The following is a 23,613-nucleotide window of genomic DNA, read 5'->3' on the forward strand; positions in this document are numbered from 1 at the left end:
CAAGTGGCCTGAAGTGCAAATGATGGACTCCACCACAAGCTCCAAGACGATTCAGGCTTTGAGAAGTCTGTTCGGCCGTCATGGCCTGCCTGAAGTGCTGGTCAGTGACAATGGTCCGCAATTCACCGCAAGTGATTTTGTGGCGTTTCTCAAGGCGAATGGAGTGAAACACATGCGCTCTGCTCCTTTTCATCCAGCTACAAATGGGCAGGCGGAACGTTTTGTGCAGACACTGAAGCGGTCATTGAAGGCTTCCAGGGGGCAGGCCGCTCTGCAGCATCGTCTAGATTCGTTCCTGCTCAGCTATAGAAATGCTCCCAATGCGACAACTAATGAGTCTCCGGCCATGCTTTTCCTCCGCCGTCGGCTCCGCTCCCGCTTCGACCTCCTCAGACCGAGTGTGGCGGCGGTGGTGGATCAGGCGCAGGCGGCCCAGCAGAGTCACAGGGCCCCGCTCACCAAGGACAGGGGCTTTGCGCCTGGGGACTCTGTTCTGGTCCGTGATTATCGGCGGGGGGAGGAGAAGTGGAGGCCGGGTGTGGTGGTGTCTCAGGTCGGGCCAGTGTCCTACATGGTGGATGTGGGCTCAGCACACTGGAAACGCCACACTGAGCAGATGCGTGCCTGTGACCCGCAAATGCTCACGCCTAGACAGCCACCACAACCGACCCTACTGGATCAGACAGCTACAGTTCCCTGGAACGATCCTGTGACTGTTCACCCAGCGGGTGGGCAAGAGATCCCCCCGAATGGTTCCCCAGTCCCTTCAAGATTTAGCCCACTTTCCCCTAAAACTCGCCCAGTTCCCCCAAAGGGTCACCCAGTCCCACAAATGGAGACAGCCAACTCAGTGCCACCTGATGTCTCAGTTGAGACTGGTACTCCTCCAGAGACTGTGAGAAGGTACCCCTCACGGGTCATCAAACCCCCCGATCGCCTTAGTCTGTAAAGGACTTTTGTTGTAGGGCTTTGCCACACCAGTTTAGTTACGGGTGGAGGGGTTTTTGCAGCCTTTAAATGTAGGCATAACTTTAACGTTTAGAAACATTCAGTTATGGTTTCATAATGCATGGACAGTTTTTGTGTTTGAAGTATTGACTTACTAATTACTATGCAAATGTTATGTTGCTGTGTTGTTCGGTTTGATAAGGTTTTACTACCTAACATTCGCCTAGGTTTCCAGGGGGACTGCATGATAAATAAGTGGGGAGGAGTTGTGATGTATTTGATGATGTAGTCCTTGGTAATATTCCCCGGGGTGCCACCGGAGGGCGATGGTGGGTTTGACATGGTGTTGTATGCTTCCGGTTCCTGTCTGTCCAGTGTGGAATAAAGTAAATATCGAACAGCAGTGAAATTCTCTCTCTCTCTCTATCCTGTTATTATACAGTAAATAAGTACAGCAAGCTAAAGCTTGTGAACATTACACGCCGGACCCCACAGGTGGAGCCAGTACCCTCAGAAGAGAGATCCGGTTGGCAGTCACCTATTGCTGCCCGGGAGCCAGGTGACATGGATGACAGTGGGCCAGAAGAGGAGTTAAGTGACCATGAGCTGAGTGGGGCATCTAGTTCAGAAGCGGGGAGTCAGGATCCATCGGTGGTACCCCTGCGTCGGTCCAGCAGGCGGACAGCGGGTCACCATTCCAACCCCTTTCACCTCCCGCAATCTACCGTCCAGGGTCGGGAAAGAGGGGCTGTGGCTCAGGTAGTGGCACACACTAATCATTTGTGGGTAATGGCGCTGAATGATATTATTTCTACCTGTAAGCACTTTATAGTTTAGCTTGTTAAATCATCGGGACGATGATTTTTTGCTCAGGGGGGGTGAGTGTAACGTGCCAGGGGGCGTGTCTCCTGGGGTTGCGTCAGCACGTTGGGCTACGCAGGCAGGAAGCGTTTAAAGCACAGGCTTGCAGGGCAGCCGGCTCTAATTTGTTTGTGCGTGGCCAGCCGACTACGTGTCGTCGTCTGGCATCAGTGTGAGCCTGCGCCCATAACGGAATGTAAGTAGCTGTTTTAGTTGTTTTAGTAAATAGTGTTTTAGCTGTGTTGATGATATGATTTAAACCGGTGCAATTTGTCTTAGCAGGAGATCGTGGGTGTATTGGCTGCCAGTGTGTGGACGCTAGCCGTGGGACAGCGCGGTGTTGGCGGGTGCACTGGTAGGTTAGGATTATGTGCATTAAATGTATTTTGGTTTCTTGCTTCTGACGTTTTGGGGGACTGTGGCAATTGTGTATATTAATGTATTAAACCTGTATTATTCTGTGTTGCTGGTAGGGCACGGCTGTGTCTACATTGTCCGTCCTGTCCTTGCTGTATGTATCTGCTGGAGCTGTGCCTGTACTGTAGGTTCATGAAGGAAAACGGTATGTTAGCTTAGCTTTGAGGTCCCCTGGTCTCAGTTACTATTGGGAATACAGGTATAGGAATAGGATGTGTTTTATTAATGCTGTGCTTTGTGTTCTGTTTTCTTGTGTGTGTGTAGGAAGTCTATGCCACTGTTTTTAGAACGATTAAACTGATTACACTGTAAAGCTGAATTGCCAACTTTGAACTCTAGGGCATAATGATATGCCTGTGTGAAAATAAACCTTGTTCTATTGAGAAAAGTAACTAGTCTCTGTCTTCCTTGCGGGGAAGTACTATTGGGCAAGTGTCACACTAGGGATCGAACACCGGTCGTCGGCATCTGAAGCGTATGCATACGCCATCCGCCACCCCGACCACCATTTCATTTCAGGCACCTAACCTACAGTATATCGCCCCCTGCTGCTCACTGCATCTCCATACATTACGTAGGTTATATATGAATTATTTCCGCTAGGATGGATAGCAGAAAAGGGCACACTGCCTAGTCATTATTGACCGATTTCTGTTATCCCACTCGGCCTGCGGCCTCGTGGGATAACAGCTGATCAGCGGGATATATATGCCACAACACACTGGCTCTCATGCTATATTGCTTAAATATAATCTGGGTAATATAAGCACATGGACAGTGTTTACCTTCTCTCTCTGGAGAGCTCCCATTTCCTCCTCTGGCAAAATGCGCTGTTGTGACGCATTTTACATCACAACGTGTCACAACGGAGGTGCGGAAGTTCTGCTCGAGACGCGGAATCTGCTCCGAGGGCGGCAGTTATTGTTTATTTGTATTTTTTAAGTATGCGCACATCCATGCAGAATCCAGAGCCTTAAAGTCGAGCTGAACCCAAAAATGACTTATTTTCTTTTAGTTCAAATACCTGGGTATGCAGTGCACCTATTTAATAATGTATGCAAAAAAGAAATCACAAAAATCTAATTTCTTCTTTTTCACAAGATTTCATTCATAACAGTAATCTACAGTTTGCTGACGTCACCTAGTACTATCAGATTTCTACCGCATTTCAACCAATCATATCACGACATGGCAGCTGTCAATCAAATCTTCATTTCAGGATAATTTTCTCCTCCAAATGAAGGAGAAAATGGCGCCTAGTGCCTGTCATCTGGCAGAATTCCTAAGAATGCAAAGAAATGTAAGTGGCTCGTTAAAACTCGCATTCCAGGAATATTGTATTTACCGCAATAGCAATAATGGCGCGCAACTGAAAGCCTGGTTGTCAGGGGTCGCCCCTCGGAGATTCCAGGCGGGCGGGCAGCACCCATGCATCGGATTGTCCGCTCGTTCCGCACGAAGCAGTTGGCTGCCTGGTACTCGGCGGATCCCACTCGCGTAGCACGACAACACGCTGAATCCCACTAGATTTGGGGGTGGAACACGCCCGGATTGTCCAATGCCAAAGCCAGACCCCATAATTGTCAAATCAAATCATCGACACCATATGGTTCACCTCTCAACCCTGTCATCTCAGACAAGATTTGTTTACAGTCTCCGACGCTCGCGCTATTGCATTCCCTTCTGGTTCACTTCAACTTTAACAAGCCTTAATGACTTGCAGCTGACAGGGGCAAAGTTTCTGCAGGAAGAGAAAGGGACGATTTTTCTCCATAAGGTCAACAGAGAGAGAAGGTAAACACTGCCCATGTGCTTATATTACAGAGTCAATGATACTGTTAGATGATGTCACCAATGATGACGAGTGTTAGATGATGTCACCGATGATGATGTCAGCGCTGTTGCCAATGATGATGATGTCACCGCTGATGATGTCATTGATGATTTCACTGATGTCACTGTTGAACGTTACGACGTCACCGTGATGATGTCACTGTTTTAATGGTTTTAATTGGGTTTTAATGATGTCATCATTGAAGACGATGTCAACAGTAATGATGTCATAATTGATGATAAGTTCATCATTGAATATTTACACCTGACATGTCACTGTTGAAGTTTAGTGATTTCACTTATGTCATACGGTAATGTTGTCACGTTCGAGGGCTATAAGAGTCAGCTCTGCCAGCTTCACACGGGTCAGATTGGAGAATCATCCATGGCCACTCCACGTTTATCTGCATCTGAACTTGAAAGGATTTTACAGACACTATGCGGGACAACATGCAAACACTGCACAGAAAGGCCCTTTTGACGAGCCCACCTGGGCAGTAGGCACTGACCAGCGCCCACAGTGTCCCAAGGTGGGAACCGAACCCAGGACCTTCTTGCTGTGAGATGACCGCGCTACCACTGCACTGCCGCCCCCCCATCAATGTTTGTCCCACTCGTCACTGGAGCAGACCCTCTCTCACTTCATGTCGTGTTGCACCCCCACTCGTCACTGGAGCAGACCCTCTCCCACTTCATGTCGTGTTGCACCCCTCACTGGAGCAGACCCTCTCTCACTTCATGTCGTGTTGCTCCCCTCACTGGAGCAGACCCTCTCCCACTTCATGTCGTGTTGCTCCCCTCACTGGAGCAGACCCTCTCCCCCTTCATGTCGTGTTGCTCCCCTCACTGGAGCAGACCCTCTCTCACTTCATGTCGTGTTGCTCCCCTCACTGGAGCAGACCCTCTCCCACTTCATGTCGTGTTGCTCCCCTCACTGGAGCAGACCCTCTCCCCCTTCATGTCGTGTTGCACCCCTCACTGGAGCAGACCCTCTCCCCCTTCATGTCGTGTTGCTCCCCTCACTGGAGCAGACCCTCTCCCCCTTCATGTCGTGTTGCTCCCCTCACTGGAGCAGACCCTCTCTCACTTCATGTCGTGTTGCACCTCTCACTGGAGCAGACCCTCTCTCACTTCATGTCGTGTTGCACCCCCACTCCTCACTGGAGCAGACCCTCTCTCACTTCATGTCGTGTTGCACCTCTCACTGGAGCAGACCCTCTCTCACTTCATGTCGTGTTGCACCCCCACTCCTCACTGGAGCAGACCCTCTCTCACTTCATGTCGTGTTGCTCCCCTCACTGGAGCAGACCCTCTCTCACTTCATGTCGTGTTGCTCCCCTCACTGGAGCAGACCCTCTCTCACTTCATGTCGTGTTGCACCTCTCACTGGAGCAGACCCTCTCTCACTTCATGTCGTGTTGCACCTCTCACTGGAGCAGACCCTCTCTCACTTCATGTCGTGTTGCTCCCCTCACTGGAGCAGACCCTCTCTCACTTCATGTCGTGTTGCTCCCCTCACTGGAGCAGACCCTCTCCCCCTTCATGTCGTGTTGCACCCCTCACTGGAGCAGACCCTCTCCCCCTTCATGTCGTGTTGCACCCCTCACTGGAGCAGACCCTCTCCCCCTTCATGTCGTGTTGCACCCCTCACTGGAGCAGACCCTCTCCCACTTCATGTCGTGTTGCACCCCTCACTGGAGCAGACCCTCTCCCACTTCATGTCGTGTTGCTCCCCTCACTGGAGCAGACCCTCTCCCACTTCATGTCGTGTTGCACCCCTCACTGGAGCAGACCCTCTCCCACTTCATGTCGTGTTGCACCCCTCACTGGAGCAGACCCTCTCCCACTTCATGTCGTGTTGCACCCCTCACTGGAGCAGACCCTCTCCCCCTTCATGTCGTGTTGCTCCCCTCACTGGAGCAGACCCTCTCCCCCTTCATGTCGTGTTGCTCCCCTCACTGGAGCAGACCCTCTCTCACTTCATGTCGTGTTGCTCCCCTCACTGGAGCAGACCCTCTCCCACTTCATGTCGTGTTGCTCCCCTCACTGGAGCAGACCCTCTCCCACTTCATGTCGTGTTGCACCCCTCACTGGAGCAGACCCTCTCTCACTTCATGTCGTGTTGCTCCCCTCACTGGAGCAGACCCTCTCCCCCTTCATGTCGTGTTGCTCCCCTCACTGGAGCAGACCCTCTCCCCCTTCATGTCGTGTTGCTCCCCTCACTGGAGCAGACCCTCTCCCCCTTCATGTCGTGTTGCTCCCCTCACTGGAGCAGACCCTCTCCCCCTTCATGTCGTGTTGCTCCCCTCACTGGAGCAGACCCTCTCTCACTTCATGTCGTGTTGCACCCCTCACTGGAGCAGACCCTCTCCCCCTTCATGTCGTGTTGCACCCCTCACTGGAGCAGACCCTCTCCCCCTTCATGTCGTGTTGCACCCCTCACTGGAGCAGACCCTCTCCCCCTTCATGTCGTGTTGCTCCCCTCACTGGAGCAGACCCTCTCCCACTTCATGTCGTGTTGCTCCCCTCACTGGAGCAGACCCTCTCCCCCTTCATGTCGTGTTGCACCCCTCACTGGAGCAGACCCTCTCCCCCTTCATGTCGTGTTGCACCCCTCACTGGAGCAGACCCTCTCCCACTTCATGTCGTGTTGCTCCCCGCAATCTTTAGATGACTATGAAGGCATAGTCATCCATCCATTCCACATTCCTCCATTTGGAATGACTGGCCCGAGGAGATACTGTAGGCTCGCAGAATCAGTGACTTATTTTAAATCACTTCTTAAACCCATTTTTATAGACTTGCTTTTATTTACTTTCTTTTCATCTTTTTTATTGTATTTTTAATCTTTTATTATCAGCTTTTCATCGTCTCGATCCGTCTTTTTATCATCCATTTACCATCTTTCTATCGTCTTTTTATACCTTTTAAGCTTACTTTTATTCCATTTGATTTATTTGGGTTTTCATCCTACAATAATACCACCTCTGTCCTCCACCCTCAGCCCCCTCACCCGTGCGGGACATGCTCCTCTTCAGCTCTTTGAACAACTCTCCGGTCAGATTGCAGATCTCCTCCCTCAGGCGGCGCCGGCCGTCCAGTGTCAGGTGCCACAGACACGACTTCCTCTTGCCCTCCCTGCACAGCTGTTGGCCCGTCCCCTCTCTGCACAGCTGGTGGGTCGTCCCCTCCCTGCACGTCCCCTCCCTGCACAGCTGGTGTGCCGTCCCCTCCCTGCACAGCTGTTGGCCCGTCCCCTCCCTGCACAGCTGGTGGCCCGTCCCCTCCCTGCACAGCTGGTGCGCCGTCTTGCGGAAGCTGTTGCTGAAGCACAGGTTGTGGCGGATCGTGTTCTTCCAGCCATCCGGCGCCGTCTGGAAGAAGGGGAAGTGCTCTCTGGGAAATGACAGGAAGTGACATGCGAGGTCCTGATTAAGCCGATGCTCCGAGTGTCCAAACTGTCAAGTAAACACATCAGATTGTCTGGGGGACAGGTCATACGTAGTCTAAGTAAACACATCAGATTGTCTGGGGGACAGGTCATACCTAGTCTAAGTAAACACATCAGATTGTCTGGGGGACAGGTCGTATTCTAAGTAAACGCATCAGATTGTCTGGGGGACAGGTCATACGTAGTCTCTACTCAGACTGAAATATTATGTTGAATCACTGCGTTCCCGCATACTACATAAATGAGTCTGTGTAGCTTCGCAGCCCCAGCTGCTGAATTGGATTGAATGACAGGTCGTAGCACCAATGAGAGAGTGGCTTGTTTTCAAAAGTCAACAGTAAGGTTGGGTGGGTGGACTGGGCGCTTCGGATCACTAAAGTCGTCGTTACTGATTGGTGCCCTCAATGGTTTTTAAGTGCTTTAAATTTGAATCACATTATTTCAATTTGTATTTAACTTGAATAATTGCATTGAAAAACTAAATCTGAATAGCATAGTTTGAAACTTAATTCCAATAAACTTGAAAGTGAATGTAATATTATGATTCATTAATACACAGGACAAGATGTTACCATCCCTTGTGCCAAAAGTCCAAGCTAAAACATCTAGAAGCCCAATCCAGATTCAAAACAAACGAGTGATATACAGTAACCACCATCACATGCAACACCATCAGGCTACACCGTCATAGATCTATAGTCATTCCTCAGATGGACCAATCACCAGTCACCTACCCTAGCATGCACGGCGCGCTAGAAATTAACATGCAAAGCACGCAATATTTCCAATAATAATAATAACAAAGAGGCCCGTGATGTGAGCAACGGGCCTGAACGCAGCGCTCCAACGCTGAGTGTGTGGAGTCGGACAGACCTGGTAAAGTTGTAAATCTGCTGGACGTTCAGACTCCCTGTCTGGCTGCTGCAGAGCGCCATGGCGATCAGGATGCAGTAGTTGACCGGGGGGCGAGGCCAGCCGCCCGTCTTCAGGGTCTTACTGTCCTGGAAAGAACAGAGGACTTTTATTCAAACGGCGCCTAAAGTAAGCTTGTGAGGTAACTGGTACATGAGATTTGGCACTTTCAGTTTTCATTCCAATTTTCAACATCTCAAAAGCCGATATCCAGATATAGGTTATATTCAGTGTTGGGGGTAGTAACTCATTACAAAAGTAACATATTACATGTAATATATTACTTTTAGCAGTAACTCAGTAATATAACTTATTACTTATAGGATTTCAGTAATATTATACTGTAGGCTACCAGTTACTTTGTCAAGTAACTCAAGTTACAAATTGAGTTACATTTTATTAAATCAAAGCACATATTTCAAAAAGATACAATCATTTCCTAATCAAACTGTGTTTTTATGCAAATAACCACTATAGATGACAATAACAAAGGAAAAGAATAACATTTAGAATTTTGGATTGTTTACACTTGACTTCAAGGTGGTTGAAATTATTTTTCGGGATGGTTCCGGGGCGGCAATGTAATTCTGCTGCTGCTGTTGTTTTGGTAAAAGTAATTGAAAAGTAGTGTAATAAGTAACGAGTTACTCTACACACAAAGTAATATTGTAAAGTAACTTATTACTTTCAAATGAAAGTAACTAGTAATATGTAGTATATTACATTTTGAAAGTAACTTGGCCAACACTGGTTATATTTCCCAAACATCTGTCACCCTCTGGAGGCTCTCTTGCCTAACCAACCATACTGCAGGGATGTAACACTGAACATTGGCATGCACTTCAGCCTTCAGCCAGTAGGTGACGTCTGCCCGCATAAATATGTGGGCTGCACCTTGGAATCTCATACGCTCCAATTCAGCTCCACCTGAGATGATTATAGAGACAGTTCAACTTCCAGTCACTTCCTGTATCTGTGTCACGTGGGGTTCACCACTGCCCCCACCTTAGGAGACTAGCACCAGGTCTGAGTGTATTGGAGTCAATGGGAAAAGTGAACGTGATGTCAGATTATGACAGATTATTTTGCCCCCATAGTCAGTAAGTAAATATTGGGCTTATTTTCCACAAGCCACATATCTTTTAAACATTCGGACAGTAAAATGGCATTTTAGGGCGGGGCTTCTGGAGCTCGCTGTGTGGAGGTCTGGGGTGAGAAATGTACACGATGTGAGGGTTCACAAAGCGGATTACTAATCTACCTGACAGAAGAAGTGATTTGTGTGCGTTTACCACCTTCTGGTGAAAAAAACCCTTCAGCTCTGAGTGATTGTCACGAGTCCATGTGACAGCGCGTGGAGCTCGGGGGAAAAGGTCATTGCACCGCTTTGAGGCATCGGGCTGGATTTGTTTTATGGAGCTTTTTCCTGAAGGAAGATCATTGCTTTTTCAGATGGCTGTTTTTTTTGGGACAATAACTCCTTCACTTCCTGGTGACTTTAGGAGTGAAGTGCCACTTCATAATGAGCAGTGTTGGGCAAGTTACTTTCAAAATGAAATATACTACATATTACTAGTTACTCTCATTTGAAAGTAATAAGTTACTTTACAACATTACTGTCTGAGTAGAGTAACTCGTTACTTATGCCTGATGAAGACCCCTGTGAGGGTCGAAAGCTTGCAGTAGCTGTTTAAATTAAATTTATTGGAGCTGCTCCATGGTGCGGGTATTTTTCTATTTTTTCTAATTCGTTGCTTATTACACTACTTTTGCATTACTTTCACCAAAACAACAGCAGCAGCAGAATGACATCGCTGCTGCTGAACCATCCCGAAAAATAATGTCAACTGCCTTGAAGTCAGTGTAAACAATCCAAAATTCTAAATGTTATTATTTTCCTTTGTAGTAATCTGTAGTGGTTATTTGCATAAAAACAGACAATTCGATTAGGAAATGATTGCATCTTTATTTAAATATGTGCCTTGATTAAACTTTTTTTTTAACTCAATTTGTAACTTGAGTTACTTGACAAAGTAACTGGTATAATATTACTGAAATCCTAAAAGTAATAAGTTATATTACTAAGTTACTGCTAAAAGTAATATATTACATGTAATATGTTACTTTTGTAATGAGTTACCCCCAACACTGATAATGAGTATAATAAGCAGCGATTAACCTGCTTAATGGTTACCCTTAATTAACAGCCTTAACCTTATTGCTCAAACCTTGTAAATGTGAAGTGTTACCAAATAAGGCAATACTCAATGCTAATTGAAGGGTGTCCTGCTCCCTCAGTCATGTGCCTGGTGGTGGGCGGAGCTCCCTTACCCTGACTCTGGGGCTCCGCCCCTTGCGTCGCTTCTGGGTTTGTCGATATGCAGGAAAGTCCATCGTGGAAGTGCCGTCTTCATCTCTGAACTGATGATGAAGATTGGATGAAGGTTACATTCAGATAGACTGTGAATGAAAACACTGATTTCTGTTGCATTTCTCTCGTTTTGTCATCTGATATTTTTCTCATTTGGGATTAAATTACTTTATAAACGTCTTATTTTTTTATCTCATCTGCAGTGTCTGTATTTGTCTTCTTTTAAAGGCCCATTATGTAAGATTTGGGAAGAAATTAATGTGCACAAGTGTTTTTTTTATTACCAATGATTGAATGTTCCGTAATGCAACTTAAAAAATTAGAGCAGCCACGTCTCTCTGCATTCATCCGTTCTTGTGCTGGGCTGAATTCTATGAGCAGACTTCGGAAGGACTCGGGCCGAGGTTTTGCGGAAAATCGCGCTTATCTGACGTTTCTAGCTAATGCAGTCAAAAAACGTTAGCAAACAACCTGCAACAACACAGTCTAAAAGGTCCACACAGAAAAAGAAAAAAGATGTATCTAGTGAAGCCCAAACAGCAGCAATATGACCGACATCGGGGAGGGGTGATAATAGAGTTGGGCTGTGTTTTCAGTTCATGAGGGGGGGACCTTTTACATTAGTGTTAGCTTGTCTTGTTAGCTGCTGTGAGGCTGGCTATTAGATAACGTTAGCTTGCTTGATAACACGGCTAACTGATATAGCTAATTGATTTACCACCAAGAAGCTCCGCTAATAACAATACCGTCTTGTGTGGACAGTCGCAAGTATGCCCAACATTACTACCGGTATGCTTATGGAATGTTATTTGACTGCAGTAACATTATCTACCTGTTCGTATTGTCGCGTCCTAGCCTGGGTAAACCCAGCCTCCACGTGACCTCTATCTATGTGCTATCAGTCACAGTCACAGTCTTGTGACTGAGAGCACATAGATAGAGGTCACGTGGAGGCTGGGTTTACCCAGGCTAGTCGCGTCCAGCACACCAGCACCAGGCATAGACTGCCTGCTATTGGCCCGTGGGGTACGGTGGCGCAGTTGGTAGCGCTGTCGCCTCACAGCTAGAAGGTCCTGAGTTCGATTCTCGCCTGGGACGCTGTGGGCGCTGGAGTTGTGACCCCCCCATATCTTCAGTGCCTACTGCTCAGGTGGGCTATCTCGTCGAAAGGGCCTTTCTGTGTGGAGTTTGCATGTTCTCCCCGTACCCCCCAGTGGGTTCCTCCGTACATAACCCCCCACTAAAAACATGCAGAAGATCGTCATCCGACCAGTGACGACAACATCTGAAGTTGGTCCAATGATGGTCCAATGATGGTCCCCTGGCGCCGGAAAGAAAAAGCGACCACTGCTCCTGGCCTGCCCCCTGGAGGAAAGGACAGGCCTGGATGGGTCAAATGCAGAGGACATATTTCACCAGCCACCGTCAGCATGAGTGTGTGTTGTGGCCGCATGCATGTGTTGTAGTGTGTTCGTGTGACAATAAAGACGGGCTTCCGTCTGAAATCGTGTTTTTGTAATCAGCGAGCTGCGTGATCACTGGACAGGCGACCTGTCAGCGGCTAGAACAGACGGTTGGCTCTCGCAATTTTCAAATGCTTCCGCCTAAACGTCTGTACGTCTGTACGTCTGTACGTCGAGCTGGGAATACTTGGTCAAAACGGAAAAGGGAAACTCAGGGAAATAATGAGCGATGAGAGGGGGGGGGGATGTCCCGGATGTCCCATCTAAAGGCAGGTGATTGGCGAATAAGAGCGGATGTCCGCTTGTATTCTCCAATCACCTGAATCGGTTCGAACTTCCTCCGGTCTGAAGCGTCCCCCCCCCCGCCCCCCCAACTTCCTTTGTCCATGTTCTGTGGGAGTGAATTACAGACTGTCTAATCGTGCATTCGCTGAATGTAGAAGAGACTAGTAGAAGAGGCTTGAGAGACTAGTCAACGTCCCAAAGCATATTCTGCTTTATCGTCTCTTTTGCTCTTGAAGTAGGGTAATTTTCCCATAGACTTCTATTCAATCTGACTTTTTTTGCAGCCATAGACTGGATAAACCAGGCTTCGAATGTCATCATCTTAGGCAGGGGCAATTTGGCCTTCGGTGTCACAATTCTTGGGGGCCACAAAGGCCACATGCCAGGGTACAAATGCCATTGAGTGAAATAAGAGGATTTGTGATTACTGTACAAATAAATTGACTTTCAGAATCAGAATCACTTTTATTGCCACAATATGCAAGATTACATAATGACTAATTTGTCTTAGGCTGCTTTCTCACTGGGAACGATTGCTTTCGTTCTTTCTGCACCCAGGAACGATTGCCCCCCCTCCCCTCTCCCCCGCTGGTCAGCTTTCACATTACAACATTTCTTCCGCGCTCGGAAACGGAACAGAGTGCACTTGCGTTATCAACTATGCCGGAGTTGATCCTCACCTGTGTGTTGTCTTATGTGGTTCGGAACGGTTGGCTTTCACGCTCGCAAGTGAGCGCTCCCCAGACCTCCTTTTCAAGTGGATCCTGTCACGGTTCCCTGTTGCGCGCCCGGGCGCAGAACAGAACGGAAACGCAACATTCACACTCGGGAACGGTACCTGGGCGCCAGTGAGAAAGCACCCTTAGTGGCTTAGTGTCGTAGCCTTTCTGATAAACTTAAACTTTTACAGTCTGCAAGTCCCTCCAATGGCCAACCGCTTCCTACGCCGATGCTACAATCGGTGAAAGCCATTGAAAGACTGAGGTTATACTAGGTCACTGGTACAGAACACAGTGTGATGGCTGCTGATGTGTGCAGTTTGTAGCCTAGGTAAACCCAGCCACCACGTGACCTGCTCTCTCAGTTCCCAGTCACTAGCGTCTAGACTCCGGGCCATTCAGATCGATTTCTGGGGCGATTGAAAGACCCGCGCAGACCCGCAGCCACCCCGCAGCCAATGAGTGACGGCGTGACTGCCAACATCAGTCCTGCCGTGATCGGCCAATCAGAGAGTGCGTCTTTGTCAATGACGTGTAACAGCTGCAGCGGCTTAGCACTACCTAGCCGTTAGCATTTGGCCTCTCTAAAGCATAGCTCCCGAGCTAGCTACTAGCTGGCTAGCTATATGGCTATGCAACTACGTGAGGAAATTCAAGTGAAAACAGCTGTTGAGGTTGAGGTCTGTTGATCAAAATAACACCTAGCGTTATCGAAATCGGATTTTAGCGGACCATACAAGCCAGGGCTTCAGAGCTGATCACCTGGACACATTTTATGGCGAAATTATCTGATAAACTTGTCTGTGCTGCTCTGTGGTGATCAGCTAATGTCTTCATAGCATTGTGATTATGATTTAATGCATTATGGAAGATAAACGCTGGTTTAACATAATTAAAATAATTCCCTACCAAACATGTAAAGTGACGCTTCTGGGCAGTAGACCATTTGGGCATAACATTATGTAATGTGACATGAGATCACCACATTTCAATAAATATAACGTTTTTGCACATTTGAATGCTGCTGGTCGTTTGTTTAATGCTGTATATATTGGATATTTAAAGCTGATACACTTTACACAATCAAATCTAACTTATTCACAGCAATACACAGTCCAGTAGTACAGTGGGCTAATTGTTTGAATTATATCGAAATATATTTGCATGGTGTAGCATGTAATGCAGATAATGTAGCTAGATACTCTGACACAGAAAGGCAGACAAGCTAGCAGCAGGGATCTTGTCACACTGATTCCAGATAAACTCCTCTGTCTAGCCAGCTATACAATATTGATCAAAATAACACCTATATCGAAATCGGATTTGAGCGGACCATACAAGCCGGGGCTTCAGAGCTGATCACCTGGACACATTTTACGGCGAAATTATCTGATAAACTTGTCTGTGCAGCTCTGTGGTGATCAGCTAATGTCTTCGCATTGTGATTATGATTTAATGCATTATGGAAGATAAACGCTGGAAGGCTGGGTAGCATTAGCTGACGTCATCCAGGCTACAGTAACATTAGGCTATTATAGTTATGAAACGCTGAAATATTTTGTGAACGCACCAATAGTTAGAGAAGGAAACCTCTCTTTGCATTTTATTTTTTAATAAAAGTAGGCTACTTGTGATATCTCACGTGGTCGATCATCATTGCAAATTTATGTGAACAGCTAGGTTTAATGACAAATATGGAATATCACCCAAGGAAATACCACGGTTTAATGCCAACAGATAAACCATACAGATTTGTTGTAATTGTGAACACATAAGGGAGCAAAGACATGGTTTTCAAGCATAACACAATGTACAACTTTTATTCAAAGACAGGATTGAAAAATATAGGTCACTTGTATTCACTTCAGTAATGTCAGGTCTCAGTCGCATTCACGCTAACCTCTTAACTTCTAGCTAGGTCAAACACACCTTAACGTTATGAGTGTGGCCGTTTTGGATTAACATTAAGTCCACGATCAAGTCTAGCATTTCGGTATATTCCTACCTCTTAACATCTAGCTAGCTAGGTTGGATCTGGAATATGATATCGGCTTGATACATTTGATTATAGCTACTCATACAGCCGTGTGGAGCTTATCTAGCTAGGTTGCATCTGGAATATGATATCAAGCCAGTAATGTAGCTAGCTAGCGTTAAATAGGTTTATCTGTAACCACGCTGAAATGTGAGGGCATTAACGTTAATATTTCTAGCTAGGTCAAACACACCTTAACGTTATGAGTGTGGCCGTTTTGGATTAACATTAAGTCCACGATCAAGTCTAGCATTTCGGTATATTCCTACCTCTTAACATCTAGCTAGCTAGGTTGGATCTGGAATATGATATCGGCTTGATACATTTGATTGTAGCTACTCATACAGCCGTGTGGAGCTTATCTAGCTAGGTTGCATCTGGAATATGATATCAAGCCAGTAATGTAGCTAGCTAGCGTTAAATAGGTTTATCTGTAACCACGCTGAAATGTGAGGGCATTAACGTTAATATTTCTAGCTAGGTCAAACACACCTTAACGTTATGAGTGTGGCCGTTTTGGATTAACATTAAGTCCACGATCAAGTCTAGCATTTCGGTATATTCCTACCTCTTAACATCTAGCTAGCTAGGTTGGATCTGGAATATGATATCGGCTTGATACATTTGATTGTAGCTACTCATACAGCCGTGTGGAGCTTATCTAGCTAGGTTGCATCTGGAATATGATATCAAGCCAGTAATGTAGCTAGCTAGCGTTAAATAGGTTTATCTGTAACCACGCTGAAATGTGAGGGCATTAACGTTAATATTTCTAGCTAGGTCAAACACACCTTAACGTTATGAGTGTGGCCGTTTTGGATTAACATTAAGTCCACGATCAAGTCTAGCATTTCGGTATATTCCTACCTCTTAACATCTAGCTAGCTAGGTTGGATCTGGAATATGATATCGGCTTGATACATTTGATTGTAGCTACTCATACAGCCGTGTGGAGCTTATCTAGCTAGGTTGCATCTGGAATATGATATCAAGCCAGTAATGTAGCTAGCTAGCGTTAAATAGGTTTATCTGTAACCACGCTGAAATGTGAGGGCATTAACGTTAATATTTCTAGCTAGGTCAAACACACCTTAACGTTATGAGTGTGGCCGTTTTGGATTCACATTAAGTCCACGATCAAGTCTAGCATTTCGGTATATTCCTACCTCTTAACATCTAGCTAGCTAGGTTGGATCTGGAATATGATATCAAGGCTTGATACATTTGATTGTAGCTACTCATACAGCCGTGTGGAGCTTATCTAGCTAGGTTGCATCTGGAATATGATATCAAGCCAGTAATGTCAGGTCTCAGTCGCATTCACGCTAACCTCTTAACGTCTAGCTATAGCTAGGTTACATCTGGATTATGTATAATATACAGTATAATACTACGCTCACTACGTCATGACATTCACATTAACGCCTCCAAAAATCTACTGTAGCTAGCTAGCGTTAAATAGGTTTATCTGTAACCACGCTGAAATGTGAGGGCATGAACGTTAATATTTCAATTAGGTCAAACACACCTTACCGTTATGACTGCGGCCGTTTTTATTAACATTAGCGTTAAGTCCATGATCAAATCTAGCATTTCGGTATATTCAGTGTGTGTGTGTGAAAAGGATGTTAGCATGCTAGCATTATTAGCACAGAATGTATACAGTCCATGGTACAACGTTAGCCCTTCAAGTCCTGAGGCGAACAGCACTGGAGGATGAAGTCTGCAGTCTGGCATTCAGTGTCCAGCATAACAAGCACGCCTGTTTCCTCATCAGGTTGGCAGCAGCTGTATAGATGATGACTGTTCTTCACAGCCACAAATATCTCTCCAGATCTGCGGCCATCTGCAGCAGGGATCGAGGTTTGGGTCCGTGTAGACACGTCCTGTTCCTCTTTCATTCCCTGACCACCGTCACGCGATGTTCTCTCTTCTTGTAGCTGGTTGTAACCATTTGCGTGCTAGCAGTACTGAAATGAAAAGTGTTAGCTCGCTTGCTAACAACAAAGGTCGCAGAGCGATGACGCCATCTGCTGCACTGCGCATGTGCTCTGTGCACAAAGCTGGTTGGATGACGGTTGCGTAATGGAGCGGTCTATCGGGGGGGGGCCAACAACCGCAGGAAATCGTTTAACAATGGTGGGAATCCAGACCATAGTGACTGAGAACAGGTCTGAGAGCAGGTCACGTGGGGGATGGGTTTACCCAGGCTATGCAGTTTGTACCCTGTGTTTGGTGGAGGAGGAAGCAGGAAGCAGCTGTTCAGCCTGGACAGGACCAGCATGCTGGAGCAACATGGTGGACCTGCGGGGGTCACAGCGGGGGGGGGGGGGGGGGTTCAGAGCGAGGTGGGCGGGGCTCCGTGGGCATCTGGACGTCACCAGCGGCTTTGCAGACAGTCTGCAGATTAGCAGATTTGTTGCTGTACTGGAGTGGACAGGCGAGGTTCGGGTTAACCATCAGCCACAGGTTGGACTGAACGAACGAGTCTGATGGTGACAACAGATGAGACGAGAGATATTAAAGATGCCACATGAATAATTTCAACATCAGTAAATCATTAATACAGAATCATGACTGATAAGACTGTTAATTTTACATGGAACAACTTTATCCTAACCTTGCAAGCCAGCTGGATCCTACCAACACATACAAGGACTACTGGGGTCCCTGGGGAAATCACTGTACAGTAAATCACAGCCGCTTATTGCCTTTATAAAATCGTTACTACATCATACAGTAGCCTACCTGGAAACGTTGCAGCAACAAAAAGATAACAAATAATTGTTCTTCCGCCAAACAATGTATTTTACAACGGCTTCACACACCGCTCAGCCAATCAAAATCAAGGACCGGAACCATCCGTTTTATAATACCTCCTGTTGCCGACTCATATCCAAGGTTCGTCCTATGTACTGTTTGCATTGCATGCGAAGCTGATGGGATGGTAATGATTGTTGCAGGTAGTCAGTTTCCCAGGCGTTACCACGGAAACCATTTGATTGTGAAAAACGTTTGATTTTGATTGCAAAACGCATGAAAATATAAATTGACAGTCTTCCTTTTTCTTTGATTAAGTGAACATGGTAGAAGCACCTTTATCAGAAATTGATGGACTTCATGGAGGCAGCCATCCTCAGCGCTCCACATCGTCCATTAATGAGTGATAATGAACCCTGAGCACTTGTATAGCTTCAGCCCTGCTCAGCTGCTTTCTGGCTGTGGCAGATGCATCGCTCACCTGCTTTCTGGCTGTGGCAGATGTATCACTCAGCTGCTTTCTGGCTGTGGCAGATGTATCGCTTACCTGCTTTCTGGCTGTGGCAGATGTATTGCTCACCTGCTTTCTGGTTGTGGCAGATGTATCACTCAGCTGCTTTCTGGCTGTGGCAGATGTATCGCTCACCTGCTTTCTGGCTGTGGCAGATGTATCCCTCACCTGCTTTCTGGCTGTGGCAGATGTATTCATCTTTCCTTCTGGAGATTCTTGCATAGTGCCACTGGACCAGGTATTGATCATTCAGTTTGTCATCTGTCAAGAGTGATAAGATACTGATCAGATGAAAATCAATATTACTGCTAGTCTTTGCATTACCTCAACACTGGACTATACAGAGTGTCAATGAGCCACAGTTTGGCCTTTAAAGTGTTAAGAGCTTTCGTCTGACGTCAGTAGTGTTAGTAGGCTACTGTGTATGCGAGGTGCAGTGGTGGAAAGTAACTAAGTACATTTACTCAAGTACTATACTTAAGTACAATTTTGAGATACTTGTATTTTACTTGAGTATTTCCATTTGATGCTACTTTATACTTCCACTCCACTACATTTCAGAGGGAAATATTTAAGCAATAACACCTAAGGCAGTGGTTCTCAAATGGGGGTCCGCGGCACTTTGCCAGGGGGTCCGCGAAAAGTTTTCAGGTAAAAAAAAAATGCTACATGTTACTTATTCCTTCTCAAACTACTTCCTACATGGTGCTAGTCTATCAAAATATCTTGGCTGTCATTGATTGTGTTGCATAGTGGTTTTCTGTACTGTTGACAAATTGTGATATTGTAAGTCGCTTTGGACAAAACAAAAGCGTCTGCTAAATGACGTAATGTAAATGTAATGTAATAAAAAAAAAAAATTTTTTTTTGCAAAATCTTCATAGTTCAACGAAAATAGTTTATGCTTTAAATCTAAAATGGTTCATGGATTACATTCTAATAACAAACCTATCAAATTAAAAGTCAAGCACGTTACCGTGGAAACAATTAAGCTTAGCCCAAAATCACAAATCAGAATGAGGGGGTCCCCGGTATATTTTATATCTTGTAAGGGGTCCTTGGCTGAAAAACATTTCAGAATATATATACTTTTTCTTTTCTTATATACGTGTTTGTAAACTGACATTTTACATCACTTATTGTAAATAGCAGTTAATTTGTTTAATTGTACCTTTGTCAACTCACTGTTTGTTTTAGCTTGTATGCATATACTTTTTTCTGTGTGATGTAAACCAGAGTCAAATTCCTTTCATGTCTACATACAGATTCAGATTCCAATGATCCAATATTTTCAGAAGAAATCAAAGATTAGAGAGTGCAGCCCTGAAAACAGATTTCTGTATCTGAACTTTTCTTCTTCTTTCCTCTCCCATTAATCATCTCACAACCCCTCAGATTCATCTGGTGCCCCCTCTGGAGGAGAACCACTGGAGTAAATAAAGTAAATCAAACTATAACTCCACATCCAGCAGCTTCAACAATAACATGCTGTGCTTACAGACTGATGCTTCAGTAGGCCTATAATCTAATGATGTCATGTAGCAGGCTAGCATCATTTTGGTAAACAAACCACGTCACTGGGTGGCAACGGCAATGGAACCCTATGGATCATAAGCTTTGGGAGGCTTGTGTCTGACTTTAGCCGGCTGACTCTAAATATATAGCCTACATGTCGTGTTAAAGTTGTGTGAACTGTCGCAGTTTTTAAAATGTAAACAGAATTAAGCGGCTACAGTCAGCCACTCAAGCCTCGCGTCAGTTGGGCTCCATTACAGTTGCCAGCCAGTGACGCGGTTTTGTTTAGCAAAATGCTGCTCGGCTGATCCCTCGAAACATCAGTCACAAGGACCAAACCAAATACATTTGGCTGATAATAGTGTAAGGTCAATTCGGCAGCTTTACCCACACTTCACATGTCACAATCGGTCACAATACACTGTCTCACTTCCGTGTTCACACCCAAAACATGTCTGCACGGAACCAATCAGAATCAAGGAGAATCTACTCACGTAAATGTTAGTTAACCACAAAGAGGTAGATTCAGCAGTATAACAAACACAAAATTTAGGTAAATATAACTAAACATAAAATATCCCTTTTACTAAGTGAACTCAAATATTGTAATTAGCTTATTGTCTTATTAATTAACGTATGATTTATTTACGTATGCATTAAATTATTTAACTTATGAATCTTACAATAGCTTTACTTTTAGGCTACTTAAGTAGGATTTTTCATGCGGGATTTGTTGGAATGGACTATTTTCACATTGCTGTAGGCCTACTTTTATTTTCACGTAAAGGATCAGAGTAGGCCTACTTCGCACTGGTGAGGTGTTAGGTGTAGGTATTTTTTCCACTGATTTACTGGCCTATGTGTTTAGAGACAGACTGCCTGGTATCATTGTCACAGTGAATATGAACCCTAAACCCCCTGCTCTTCTTCCTCCTCGTCTCACCCAGCTGGTGGAACTGGTCGGTGGTGGTTGTGAGCTTCATCTCCTCGTCCATGTCCCAGTCCGTCAGGCCGGTGCAGCAGTGGAGCTCCAAGAAGCGACTTCTGGCTTTAAATTGTAAAGACATTTGTGCAGCTTCAGAGGTTCACAGGTCTGTTCCTGTGTGTGCTCTGCACCAGCTGCATGCAGCCGACGCCTCATTAGACCCAATTAAAACTCTGAAGAGACCAGACTGAACTTTTTCTACTTCTCTCGGGTTTTATCGCGGTTGGCAAACATGTTTTGTGCATTACCGCCACCTGCTGGATTTCAGTATCTTAACAGTGTAAACTATTTACACTAGTGATCAATGTGTGCTCCCATTCATAGCAATGTCCATTCTATGACTCAGAGTCAGACACAATGAGAGGAAGAAGATGATGAAGTGCCCTTGCAATGGAGAGAAAGAGGGAAGAAAATGAGATGCAATGCCCTACACTGTAGGGCCTAGATCTACACTGACTACAGGATGAGGTTAATATTAAATATAGATGTATAATATTGATCTTGATCAGTCATATTTGACATCTGTACTGAAATTATGCAGTAGCCAACAGTGAGAGGTGGAGAGCAGGCCTGACTTTGGCTCCTGGTTTTGTGCTTCCATCTTGTGGTTTCTGTGGGAACTACAACATGAGCTAAAACATTTTTCACATTATTTTAACACTACCTGTCCATAATTCTTCTATGTAGAATTGTGTTGAATATTGTAAAGTAATTAAACTGTGCAAAGTTTTTTATTTTCCAAAATGAATGAGCCCTAATACATCTTAACTTAGTGTGTTCCATTCTGATCCTACTAATCATGCACTCCTCTTCCCTACTTCCCCCCCAGTGACCGACCCTCTCCGACTTATTGCTGGATCTGATACAAAAGCCTTCCTTTGGTCTCCATCCCAGAACATATATATATATATATATATATATATATATATATATATATATACTGCCACTGCATGTTGTCCCTGCTCCATATGAAAGCTTTGCTTTCTGCCTTACTTATTGCTGTTGCCACCTCTAACCAATCTTTGTCTAGATCAGGGAGTAGATATAGACAGACAGTGCGGTTGCACACTGGGGCCCGTGAGGTAGGGGGACCATAGAGATTTTACAGTAACAATAATGTGTTCTTTATCTGCTGGCTGGGGTATTTTATTGTGTTTTTGATTTGGGCCAGCTTAGGTGACATTGCAAAAACTCACTTCATATGACTCGGTCATTTCTTAGAAATGATCTCATTTGAGCTATATTGACTAATATTTATATCGACAGTTTCAACTTAACATAAACATTTTAAATGTCCCACAGCTTACTCCATGTTGCAGTGTTTGCTAGTACAATAACTGACATGATATAAGCTAGGTTCCAAACTGTTATAGTGACACAATTCTGTGAAAATGGTCTATGACATTCCCATAAGGACCCATTAGTTCAGTTTATTGTTCTTAGTGACCTTATTGTATTTTTTCAGTCATCATAGGAGTAAAAAAAAAAAAAATCCAGAGGAAAATTGAAGGCAAACACAGTTAAGATTCAAATAACTTTATTAAGAGGGAACTGCATACAATAACAATAACAAATAGATCTTTCTGCTGAATCTGGTGCAGACAAACATACCTTCTGCACCACCTCTCACATGGATTTGGAGGAATTATATACATATATACATTCTATATATACTAGGCATCTCGTGCGCCCAATTACTAGGCTCGCCCGCTGCGCGGCCTCGCCTGCCCTGCAGCTCGCATACACAGCTTGGCTGCTACGCGGTATCGCCAACAGCTCGGCTGCTGCGTGGCATCACCTGCTCCATTGGCATGTGCAGCGAACAATTGCTCAGAGGCCGTTACCTCTCCCTTTTATAAAAAAAAACATCACAATTGCTCGAGTGACTGATGATTTCACAATGCCTATGACATCTTCAGTGATGTCATAAGATGATATCCACGATGACATCATGGTAATGGGACAAAAATGGAAGCAAACAGACAAAGCCCACTTGCTCCGTTTTATACTGTATGAATATATAAACTTTTCCTGGATGGATTCTTTGCATTATATATCAACTTTTCCTGTCTGCGTTGTATAGACATGCGTATAGTTACGCTGTTTTGAACCAAATCGGAAAATAGCATCAGATGAAACTGTAATTATGGTCAACAGTTTCACCTGCTATACAAACGGTGAACAATGCAGAACGTAGTTTCAAGAACACAAACAAAGAGCAGCACAGTTAAAAGTTGACTAATGTTCCACCATGGAACCACATTGTATTCAGACAGATATCCTCAAGAGCCAGAAAAAAAAAAGTGTCAGACAAAAGTGTCAAGGCAACAGAACAGTTAGCAGTTCAATCTGCTTCCTCTGCTTTACTAACTAAACACAACAGAACAGTTAGCAGTTCAATCTGCTTCCTCTGCTTTACTAACTAAACACAACAGAACAGTTAGCAGTTCAATCTGCTTCCTCTGCTTTACTAACTAAACACATTTGAATATCAATTTCCTGTTGTTGTTTTCCCTTTTCTGCCTGTTTATAGTTTCCCAACTGTAC

The 23,613-nt window shown here is 45.2% G+C and overlaps 1 protein-coding gene across 1 annotated transcript; it reads right to left on the reverse strand.

Annotated features, from left to right (window-relative positions):
* Nucleotides 1-1,572: 1,572 nt before the first annotated feature.
* foxr1 (forkhead box R1) lies at nt 1,573-21,148 on the reverse strand (the record flags this gene model as incomplete). The annotated part of the gene is made up of 9 exons (XM_083662449.1): nt 1,573-1,696; nt 7,042-7,224; nt 7,354-7,455; nt 8,384-8,511; nt 10,754-10,843; nt 17,521-17,599; nt 17,724-17,784; nt 18,735-18,827; nt 21,025-21,148. 9 exons carry the CDS (start codon nt 21,146-21,148, stop codon nt 1,573-1,575), a joined length of 984 nt encoding a protein of 327 aa, XP_083518575.1.
* Between the last annotated feature and the right edge of the window lie 2,465 nt (nt 21,149-23,613).

This window comes from Poromitra crassiceps, assembly GCF_964638095.1.
Source record: "Poromitra crassiceps genome assembly, chromosome: 28".
In the NCBI taxonomy this organism is placed as follows: domain Eukaryota; kingdom Metazoa; phylum Chordata; class Actinopteri; order Beryciformes; family Melamphaidae; genus Poromitra; species Poromitra crassiceps.